The following is an 11,598-nucleotide window of genomic DNA, read 5'->3' on the forward strand; positions in this document are numbered from 1 at the left end:
ATTCTAGTTGCTTTTGACTTGCTTTGCTCACCTCACCAGTTAAATGTCAAAGTCAGTGCTCAAGTGTCTTTATTCACTGTTGGAACTAGAATACATAGTACTTGGGCACAGAATAATCACTTAGGAGATAGTTCTTAAGTTTAATGGAGATGTGCATCTATGAATGAGCAAATAAGTGAGACAATTAAAGAATTTAGGATAAATAATTTATTCTAGGGCACACTTGCACAAGCCCCATCAGACCTGTGTGCAGTGCGTGCACATACATACATGTCAAAGGCCCAAAGACGGCCAAAGGAAGGGTGGGAAGAACGGGGTGTGCCCTGCTTTCCTTCTTGTCTGTCTGCTGTTTGGCTCGATAGAAGACAGTGACTGAAGAGACCTGACCAGCCTGGCTCACCTGGGTCCCTCTCTTCCTGGTGACTGAAGTACAGAGGAACTAGGCCAAGAGTCACAGTGGACATGCTCAGTGGAGGGGTCTTTGTATGCAGCATGGGGCTGGGGAATCATGGTGTTAGGGTGGAGAGGAAAATTCCTCTCCCAGGTAGCCCAGTTGAAGGTTTGGAGATTGGGGACAACCAGTGAAGGCAGAACGCAGGTGCCACCCCAGGGCTGGCCCAGTACTTGGGTTCCTCCAACAGCTTTCAGCCTGTTAAGCCCAGTGTATACTTTAGGGTAGCTGCCTGTCTCCAGACCTCTGGCCCACTTTTCTTATGGCAGATGAATTCTTATGCCAGCAGCTAAGCATCAGAATGGCTTTCTGAAGTACTCATGGGCCTCTAATTTGAAGTCCCTATTCTGCCAATGATACTGGGCTTCTCTATGCCTCTTGGCTGTTCCGAGCTATAAGTCCTTCATGTTTTGGCTCAGGTGATCCCAAGCAGGGTGAGGTAACCCATGGTCTGGTCTCCCCGTTTTACAGACTAGGAAAGCAGACTGGAAACTTTCCCAGACTTCCCTGTTAGTGAATGACAGAGGCAGGAGTGCAGTTTCTCAGGGTATGGTCTAAGCCCTTCTGAACTCATCTCACAGTACCTCCAGAAGGTAGGCCTCAGGGAAGGGGGCTCCCTGCCGTTAGAATTCCAAGGAAGTTGCTTAGAGTTGAAGTATTCCAGAGGTAGTCATGAGACCCTTGGACCCTGCCTGTAACTACTGCTGATACCTTGCTGTGCACAGGAGAGTCCCCAGTCACTGCATATTTCAGACTGTTCGCTTATCATTTTGTTATTTATAGTGCTGTGTTTTTGTGTTGAAAGTATGCTGTATCTTCAAGGGTAGTTGTGTGTACCTATCATACAAAAGGCACGCACATGAGCATGCACACACACACACACACACACACACACACACACACACACACACAGCCAGAAGAGAGCTTGGATCAGGAGCTGCAGGTGTTTGTGGGATGCTGTTATGTGGGTGCTGTAATCTGAACTCCTGTTATCATGATTGTACAGTCAGCATGCTGAAACACCAAGCTCTCTTTTTAAATAATAACATTAAGCTCTTTTCTCTGTGTTTCTCTCCAGAATAAAGCATTTATAGTCTTAAATTCAAACTTCATTCTGTCAGGGGAGCTGATACATCAGAGAAATCTGGTTTAAAGGAAATTTTAAAGCACCAGATAACCATTTTGTTGTGGAAGCAATTCTCTCTTAATACTTGATTTTGGTATTTTGGTATATTTGGTATTTGGTGTTTCTATGGAAGGTGATTTCACAGTGGTGACTCTAACAAGCTGTCCCCCTGCCCTTATGTTTCCAGATCACACACCCGGCTGGCTGCATGTCTCAGTTCATTAAGTTCTTTGGAGAACAGATCCTCATTCTCTGGAAGTTTGCCTTACTCCGGAAGCGCATTCTGATATTTTCTCCCCCACCCGTGGGTGTTGTGTGTTACAGAGGTAACCAAAAGCCCAAGTGAGGGGCTTGGCCCAGTTGCCCAGCACATATGCTCTAGTCCATCAGTTGTTAATCAAGTTTGGAAGAGTACAGGCCATATCATTGGGATCAAGGCTCTGATTAGATTTGGATTTTAGAATGTGGCTTCGAGGCAATGGATGGGGTGTCACATTATTGTCTCGGGAAGAGATAAGGGTCTGGGTTGAGGCAGAGATGATGGACTTTAGGTAAGAGGTAAGCTGAGTTGGGTTGTCTGAAGTATGCAGGGGCATAGTTGAAGCAGAATCTAGGATGGCGAGGATGGTGGGGGAGTGGTGAGGAGTTGGTTTGGTGGTGGGGTAACTTGGGACTTAATGGGAATGCAATACTTGAGACACTTCTAAGCAGGTGTACACCGGGCACTCGTATGGTTGTGTCAGGACCTCTGGGGAATAGCTGGGTTTGAAAAGAAGGTTTGGGAGAGACATAAAGCCTGTCTGATAACCTTGGGATGAAGGCATCACATGGAGAGAGTATGAGAAATGAAGATGTCAGGTAATAGTGGTAAAGGGACAGGAGACTGAGGGAAACCATGGAAAGAGGAGGAGTGGAGGATGGGAGGCTCCAGGAGGCCAGAGCCTTGAGGAGGAAGGCCAGTCAGGTCGGTAGAGAAATTGCTGATGAGAACTTTAGGATATCAGGTTCTGCAGTGGGGTCCCCAAAGATTTTCCTAGACCACCTGGTTACAGGATAGGTAGCACAAACAAAGCCTTCCCTACCTTCAGAGGCAACTTCTCATTGAGTCTGGGAATTAATAAAAGGCTTATTTGGGCTCATGGTTCTGAACATCCAAGAGAATGATGCTGGCATTTGGTCAGCCATTGAAGCCTCCTGGTAGAAGAAACCAGAGATGAAAGAGCAGCATGGTGGAGGGAGCAGACTCTCTTTATAATATGTTTTAGAGATAACTGACTCAGTGTCTCCAGACTACATTAAGCTTTTTATAAGGGTGGTGCCTCTGTGACCTAATTCCATCTATGTCTACATCTCTTAATGTTTTTACATTGAGGACCAAGCCTCAGTATGGGGTTTGGCAAGAATAAACAACAGAATGTAGCAGCTTCCATGTAGGTCAACTGTTCTGAGGTATTGGCCCACTTGGTTTGGGTGGAGGAGAGGGAACAGAAGGAAACTTCCTCACTTCTGTCATCCCCCCCCCCCCTTACAGTGTACTGTTGCTGCTGTCTGGCCAATGTCTCACTGCCTGGCATTGGGGGCACTATCCCTGAGTCCAAGCCTTTCTTCTATGTGAACGTGGCTGACATCGAGAGCCTGGAAGTTGAAGTGTCCTATGTAGCCTGTGAGTATGGGGCCCTCCCCTGCTCTCTCTGTCCAAACCCTTCTCCTCTCAGAAATAGGTTCTTGATTCTGTAGTAGGGTTGGGCTAGCTTTGTGGCCCCTCGGTTCTTACCTTATTGGCCCTGGGCTCCACAGGCACCACAGAGAAGATATTTGAGGAGAAGCGGGAGTTGTACGATGTCTACGTGGACAACCAGAATGTAAAGACGCACCATGACCACCTGCAGCCCCTGCTGAAGATCAACAGCGCGGACAGGGAGAAATACCGTCGGCTCAATGAGCAGAGGTGAGACAGCCAGTCTACCATATCCGTGCCATGTGTGCAGCTCGGGCCAGGACTGTGCACAAAGGACCAGGGACTTGAAGGGCAGTCAGGAGCACCACCCTAATTAGGATGGTCCTGTGAGAGCGATGAAAAGCCTACTCGACCACCACCACCCTCGAGCTTTCCTAACCACTGGAAATCCAGGGAGGCCTGTGCCTGAGAAGGCTGACATCTCTCCATGCTGCCCTCACTGCAGGGTAGCAGGCACATGGTGGTTACTGATGGGCTTGAGAATCCGAATCCCTGTGAAAGAAGTGAAGGAACACACTAACTTATACCCCAAAAGACCTTGCTGCGATTTGCCTGCATATGTTTGAAATTCCTATTCACCAAGTGTCTACACCGTATGGATCCATTCGGAAGCTTGTATGTGCACACTGTCCCATGTAACTCCCAACTGTTTATCCTACAAGATAGAGCGTTAGCATACAATCCCCATTCAGGGGACAATAAGGCAAGACAATCCCTGACTAAGGGGGGACCACTGGCAAAATGGGCCATAGATCCTGGGTTTGAATCCAGGCTCTGTTCCTTCCTTTCTCTGCGTCTGGCCTAGCACCAACTCTGCTTCCGGAGAGATAGGGCCATTGTTGATGCTTGGTTGCTGCCAGTCATGGAACTGGATACAGTGACCGCTGGAATCTGACAGTGTCCTCCCTTCCACCAGGCAGATGCTGCTGTACTCCCAGGAAGTTGAAGGAGACTACAACCCTTGTGAAGAGGACCTCTTTGTGCTGTGAGTTGGCCCAGGCAGCAGCTGTGGGGCTCTGGATTCTAGGAATCCTTCCATTACCAATTTCTGTGGGCAACTTGCGTTCTTCCCGTGCAACCCACTGCAGTGCAGCATGTCCTTTATTGTTCTCAGGGCTCTTGAGGCTCTGTCCTTAGAGGCAACCTGAGTCCTGCAAAGCCATCAGGGTGAACTGAGAGTGGCTGAAGTAACTGCAAGTCCAAGAGGAAATGGGGAGGGGGGACCCTGAACATGCATCTTGTTGAACATTTGCACCCAGAATGTCACCACATAGCTGTCCACCTCTCTACCCTCTTGTCCATTATCTCTTCTAAAAAGACCAGTTTCTTGTGCTGAGTATTATGAGATCATCTGAAAATTCAACTCGTGAGTGGAGTGTAAGCTCTTTTCTCCAGATCTGGTGGCCATGGAGAGGGCCAGCTCTTATCAGTACCCATAGTACTCAGATAGCCACAAGAAGTCCTGTTTGAGAAGTAGGGCAGAACTGTAATTGAAGTGGAAATAAACCTCCTGCAGAGTTCCTAGCTTTGATGAGGTCATCTCCACAGAGGTTTATCTTGTTTTTGAGTCTACTTTCTAATGCATGCACACCGTGAGCCTGGGCGACACACAGTCTTGTTAAGCCATTTTGGTGTGTCTGTAGAAGCCCCACAATGCCGTTCTAAGCCATGGGTCTGAATCATGCCTTTTGTGTACACTTCCTCCAGAGCAAACCTCCAGAGTGCCATTCTCCATGGGTGCAGCTTGCCTCCCCATCACTGCTGGCTTCAGAACTGCCCTGAACCTGCCCCAGCCCCTCTGAGCTCTCCCATCCTAGGAACAGCATCAGAGTGACCTAGGGCTGCAAGGCCAGCAACAGAGCCCTGTGCTTTCCAGAGAGGCTTATTGGCTGCCAATTGCAGTGCTCTAGTCAGAGCTTTGAAAAATGTGTGCTTCAGTCTCTCGCTTGAAGTCTTAGTCTCAGAACTGCATTATCAGGTTCTGTGTCTTTACTCTCTTCCCCAAAGATTGCACACAGTGAGAGGGGCTGTCTCTGGAGCCTCTCCGGGAGGCTATGTTTGTTTGCTTGTTTTTCGTTTTTATCATCATGTAACTCAGGATTTATTTATAATTATGACTAAATTACAAATAACTCCCCCAGTTTCTTCTGACATTTTTTTCCATTTATTTATTTAATCACTTTACAGCCTGATTGCAGCCCCCTTTCCCCAGGTAGCTATGTTTAACATAGGGAAACAGTAGAGCCACCATCTATACAGCTTTCTCTGTGATACTGCAATTCTTGCCATATGGTTTCCATGCTGACCTCATCCACATTCTAATAACCATTAAACTTTTACCTTCTTTTAAAGAGTGTTAAAATTACTTCAGAAATCTTGTAAGAACGTAATACACAGCACTGATTGGGCTCTGCATGTTTGGGTTATCTAGACGAGCTTTTTGCCTTATCTTTTCTCCCTTTCCTGTTTTGGAATTGCAGGTTTTTCCTAGAACAGAACAACCGGATTTTTCAGACTCTGATGGAGGTGTCGGCTAGTCAAGACAAAACTCTAACAGCTGAGCATGCCCGAGGCATGGGACTGGATCCCCAGGGAGATAGAAGCTTCCTTATGGACCTGCTGGAGGCCTACGGCATCGATGTCATGCTGGTCATTGACAACCCCTGTTGTCCATAGGAAGAGTGACTGGACTGGTGGTGAGACACTCGTGTGGGGTGACAGGAGCCTGGAGTGCACCCTAGGCCCTCTGCAGCTTCAGTTTTAATTAAGTTGACCCAAGCGACTGTTTATACTTTCCAACACATGTCATTTTTGCCATTCCCTTTCTCCCCCTCAGCTCTGGGACTGCGGTGAGGCTGCCTGGGTTTTGTAGCCTTTGGTTGGACATGGGAATCTACTGTCTTCCACTGTTGCTTCTTTGGGTTTAGTCTTAAGAGTTTCATTAGTCAGAGTGACTCAAACTCTGGGATGAACTGCTCAGAAAGTCTATGTCTCTGTCCTTTGTCGCATACAAGAATGAGGTAACCATGTGTCCTAGTGTGGCCTTAGATGTTCATCTGCCTAAAAACTGAAACTAATCAAATGACCTTTCAAGGTCACCAAGTTCTAGGAGTCAGTTTGGGCTCACCTGTTTGTCATAGGGCAAGTCTGAACCTTCTCAGTTCACTGGAGTAGAGGGATCACAGAGGAGAAAAAAAAATGTTTCCAACAGAATGGCAGGGAAAGGTTGAAAACTAGAATTAATCCCTGAAATCCTTCCTAAAGTAAGGGAATGGTAGCTACGAGTTATAACATTACACAGTTCTATCCCTCCCCATCGTATTCCATTCCCCTCGGTCAATTCTGAAGTGCTGGCCCTGGAGCTTACAAGCAAATTCATCGGACATCTGAGTCTCTTAAGGGCTGAATATCCTCTTGGACTAATACTGTTCAAACAGGTGAGGGAAGAAATCCCCAATGTGTCTGAGAGCTCTCTGGAGGGTGGTGCACAATCCTGCAGCAGATACTCCTGCTGAATTCTGAGGTGCAGCTAGGGTCCTAGCTGGTTCACTCAGAGGTCGGGGTGTGAGGTTAACAGGTCTCTTAACCAGTTTGAAACTCCCATAAGGCAGTTGTTAACCATGTTCAGGAAGCCAGTTCCAGTGCTGCTTTCGTTAAGGATTTTGAATTTTTGATAATGATTTCTTCTCCTGTGCCCTTCCTGCCTGCCTTTGTTATATGTGGCCAGCTAGCTAGCCATCAAACATCTGTGTCAGCAGCCAGGCTGATGTCCACAGCGGACAGAACTTCGAATGGAGGGGCCATGTTTCTTACCTCAATCTGGGTTCTTGAGGCTTGTTGCTTAACTCAAGTATTTTCACCGTAGCTCCTTGATAACAAATTTCAAGAGTGAAGAGATTTGTGTGTGTGAAAATGCAAATAGACACTGATGAGTCAGGGTAACATCTTTTCTGTAAATATATAAATAAGTTTAAGGCATTGACATAAACTGTTCTAGTTAATAGATTTTTCTCCTGAGCAATGTGGGTTTAGTCAGTGTGGTTTAAACACCCGGTAACATGTTTACAAAAAGCAAAGCTGTGCTCAGTGGCTTCCGTTTCACCTGTTTTGTCTCTCTAGCTACCGTCTCTTACAGCAGGGCTGAGCAGGGACCACGTGATGCTGATGGAGCCACCTTCCAGTGGTCTCGTAAGCTCATTCAGGGGTAGATAGCCAGAGATGGGAACAGGAGCAAAAGGAGGCTGCTTCTTCTGCGGGACTACAAGAATCTCTTAGTTTAGAATTCAGTTTCTTGAAGAGCCCATTTCTAAGAACCTCCCTGGAGCCTTGTGCGTGCCAATCCTGCTTCCTGTGTTGTTGTAGCTGCAAGCTGAGCAGTGCTGGTCTAAAGGTAGCAAGGGTGAGAAAGCTTGTCAAGTAGAGACTGTGGGTTCTTTGTAACTAAGCAGCTGTGTTAGGTCATAGGTTCCGGGCTTAGCTGACCCCAGAGCAGAACTTCTTGTTCAGCAATTCCTTCAGTCCTTCCCTACCTTGCTGGTCCTCCTGGGGCCAGAACCTGGCTCAGGCGTCTGTGTGGCTGGACAGTGTGTATGTTAGCACCTCTGCACCCTTTGCTTCTATTTATCAGCTACAGAGTATGTCTTTAGAAGTGACCCTAGTCTATGTCACTGTGAAGTCTCACTTCATTCCAGAATGCTTCCCAAGTGGCAGTTAGCAGATACAAGCCCACATAATATGCTGTGAATTTCCTATGAAGGAAAGTAGTTTGTTCAGAACTACATAGGAACCCTCTACAGTGATGGCAAAAGCTAGGAGCCAGAGGATGTGCTTTGCTGTCATCCTTGAAATATTTTCTGAACACCCACCTGCTTTTATTTGAAAGAAGTTAGTTCACAACCTTCAGAGCTTTCTGACCATCAGCAGAGATAGGCTTTTTTTTTTTTTTTTTTAACTACTGGCCTCTAGGAACAGGGCTGAAAACTCAGATGTGGGTCCTGCCACGGTGCTGGTCACCCTCATCAGATCCCTGCCTAAGCTGGCAGAACCTTTCTGGGGAGCATTAGCCCCCATTTGTACTCTGCATTAACCTGGAAGCACTTGCTGACTTGCACTGCTGGCTACTCAAGTCATTTTTGAGTTAGCAGATCTTTCCAAAGGCAGCCATCCTCAGGGGGCCTGAAATTGGGGTCTGTGGTTTGTGGACATGCACATTAAGTATAACACACTAAGCATAATGAAGCCTCATAAAGTGGATGTTTTCAGTTTTGTTAACAGATGGTCATTCCTAGCTAGTTATTGCTTGGCTCAGAACTCTTTCCTAAGAAAGAGTAAAAATAGCAGAGCCCAGTTTACAGAGAAAGGCCAAGTCATTGCTTGGTAATGAATCCTTCCCTGTGTTGGGCATGGATCCAGGCCAGTGTCAGTGTCCTACCTGGAGCCCATATGGTCCAGTCAGTTAGGAGTACAATGTGACAGGAGGCATTTGCCTCCCACACCTCCCACCCACTCCGGCTTCAGGAGAGAAGCTGGTTTCATTGCTAAGATAGAACTTAGGATAGGAACTTGAAACTTGTAACTTACCTTGACAGGAAAACCACGGGAAAGGTGAGTGACACTCAGAGTAGTGCCAAACTCTTCTTGAGAAGGACCACTTACATCTAATATATTTTAGCTAGAAGATAAAGGCAAATGAAATCGTAGCTAATTGCTGTCTTCATTCTGGTGGCAAGGGAGACAAACCTTCTCTGTCTTGAGGCACTGAAAGCTTATTGGTACAGTGAAAAGGTAAAGAGAACTCAGCCTTCACTGAGGCTTTCAGGGAGACTTCTCTCAAGGGTGGGGATGAATTAGCCTTCTGGTGGCAAACCAGCCTCCTAGAGACGCAGGGACTCAGGACCTGCCTTTTTCCTTAAGCTGCACAGCTAGTGAGTGGCCTGAGATGTTTTCTCTGGGTCTAGTGTGAGGGTCCTTGTAGAGGTAAAAAAGGGATACAGGGGTGTGGATGGACAGAACTATAAGATAATGCTGAGTTTCACAGTGAACTTGCCTTATTATGAGAAGAGTTAGAAAACCCAAGAATATCACAGGAGGACCCAACATGCCCTCCGGGGGCTGTTGTGTTTCCATTAGGCTTCCAGGCTAGTAGACTGATTGTGAGAGCTGTCCAGCCCTCTCACTTCTCCCTCATAGCTCGTAGTTCTATGGGAGAGCTATGGGCTTACCTCAGCAGGCCCAGCCTCATCCCTTCTCATTTCATGAAAACCCTTTTTTGATTCAGGTAGGGGAAGGGGAGGAGTTAAGGGCTTCTTTATACCTAAGACATGGGTTTTGACTCTTCCATTTTATTGCTAATATACCTCTGTTCCCAGGAGCTACTGAAGTACTGAGTGTTGTGGGAGGAAAAAAAAATAATGTGAATTAAGGTAATGTTTTTCCTACAAGAAATGGGAGTTTATTTTTTTATATCAGTGTTACTGAGTGGTGACTTGAGTACTCAAGTGTTGGAATGGAAAGGAATTGCAAAGTTATAATATAAGAAAAAATGGGCAGTTTTGTAGTTTGATAGCAGCCCAGGCTCTTAGATGTGTCACTGTCCATGACAGTGTTTAAAGCATGAGCACAGACTCTGTGCTGTATTATTCCAGCAGCATTGCGGGAGATAAAGTCAGCTGGCCCAGGAAGAATGAGAGGGACAGTAACCTTGAGTGAAGCTCTAGGACAGAAGAGGTTAAATAGTCTTTCAGTGACTACTCCCTCTTGGTCAAGGGAGGGCGATGGGAATGGGAGATAGTTTTCTAACTGGCACTTTAATTCATTTTAGCGGCTGGAAGTTGGGTGATACTGTAAATTTAGAAAAGGAATAGGAATTTTCTGGTGCTATATAGAGAAATGAAGATGGGAAAAATCAAACTCTGCTTTTAACATTTAGAACATGTTCTAGAATTTCAGCATGGCACTGGCTTTCAGAACCACGGTGACTTAAATTCTGAAAGGTTTGCATTTGTAGCAGGTGCCTGCTTAGTCTGCTGAGTTTACTTTGCTTCCTAATGATTATGGGGCTCATGGGGGTAGCACAGGGTTATATAAATTGTGCTTTAAGTGGAAGTGCAAAGTGAAAAGCTCATGTAGAGCAAATATGTTTAATCAACATTGTATCTGGGTAAATTAAACAAAGATATATAAAAGTTAGAAAAATGAACTTTGGGTTTGCTGTGCCCACATCAGCCACAAGAAATGGATTCTGCGCTCTGGCACTGCCAGCATGAGTGGCTGCCAGGACTTGGGACAGGGGTAAACAAAACCAATTTCTTTTATTTGCCCAAAACTTGTTGGCTAAATTTTTATATCAGTCTGAAATATAACCCTTCCTGAAAAAGAAATAGTTAGAAATAGTTGTAACCAAGGAAATATGTTTTCCTAGTGTTTTTTTTTTTTTTAACATAGTGTCCCTGTTGCCTTAAATGTAAAAACCTATTTTGAGTAATAACCCCAGCATAAGAGTTATAGCAATAAGAGAACCCGGATCTATTTTTGTTTCAAGTCTTTACCTCATAGACAAAGTCAGAAGGGTAACTGATAAGTTTAGCTCTGGGTACCACTGCAGACTGATGTATCCTCTCTCTGTGTCTTTAACCGTGTATTATTTACAGACCTGAAGGAAGCTGGACTTAACCCCGAGGCTAAATGTAAATGTTTCTTGAATTGGTTCTTCCTGTGGTACACTTTAACACCCGTGTATGTCATATCTGTATATATCTGAACCAAGTTATGTGCAGAGCTTGATAATAACTATATTTACAAAAAAACAATTTTTACAATTAAAGTTCACATTTTAACATGAGCCTGTGTGCTGTGATCCTTTACCTGTAGTTTTTGGTAGGAAGGAATGATGATGACCCAACCTGTGAGCAGAGCCCAAGGGATGAAATCTGCTTGACTTAAAGGGATGAAGACAGACCCTGGGGAGCTGAGCCAATCCTTTGAGAGGCTGCGGCTGGATAAACACTCTGCAGGTAATGGAAACTGAAGTCAAAGAACAAGGACCGTGAATGCTTAACCCCCACAGGAAACTTCTAGACTCTAGACAGAAGCCATTTTCTTTCAGAAAGCTCTCGTCAGAGTCCAAAGTAGCATTATACCGATACATGTGTACATGTTGTCTATAGGGAGAGTTATTTGAAGCCAGTACAGAGTGAATTGTTAACCCTGGTTGCAAAGCTTTCTGTTTTCTAAGTGGGACAGTCATAACTAATAGTGCCTATGCCTTAGGGGCATTCTAAGAAC

The 11,598-nt window shown here is 45.7% G+C and overlaps 1 protein-coding gene across 1 annotated transcript in view; it reads left to right on the plus strand.

Moving 5' to 3' along the window:
* Dennd11 (DENN domain containing 11) overlaps positions 1-11,155 on the plus strand; it is a 35,892-nt gene extending 24,737 nt beyond the window's left edge. Inside the window, exons 5-9 of the mRNA XM_021661350.2 lie at positions 1,765-1,903; positions 3,109-3,240; positions 3,375-3,525; positions 4,232-4,300; positions 5,796-11,155. Of these exons, the coding sequence (XP_021517025.1) occupies positions 1,765-1,903; positions 3,109-3,240; positions 3,375-3,525; positions 4,232-4,300; positions 5,796-5,991 (687 nt within the window). The 3' untranslated portion in view covers positions 5,992-11,155. The remainder of the gene's footprint in view (positions 1-1,764; positions 1,904-3,108; positions 3,241-3,374; positions 3,526-4,231; positions 4,301-5,795) is intronic.
* The last annotated feature ends 443 nt before the right edge of the window (positions 11,156-11,598 follow it).

This window comes from Meriones unguiculatus, chromosome 3 (genome assembly GCF_030254825.1).
Source record: "Meriones unguiculatus strain TT.TT164.6M chromosome 3, Bangor_MerUng_6.1, whole genome shotgun sequence".
Lineage (NCBI taxonomy): Eukaryota > Metazoa > Chordata > Mammalia > Rodentia > Muridae > Meriones > Meriones unguiculatus.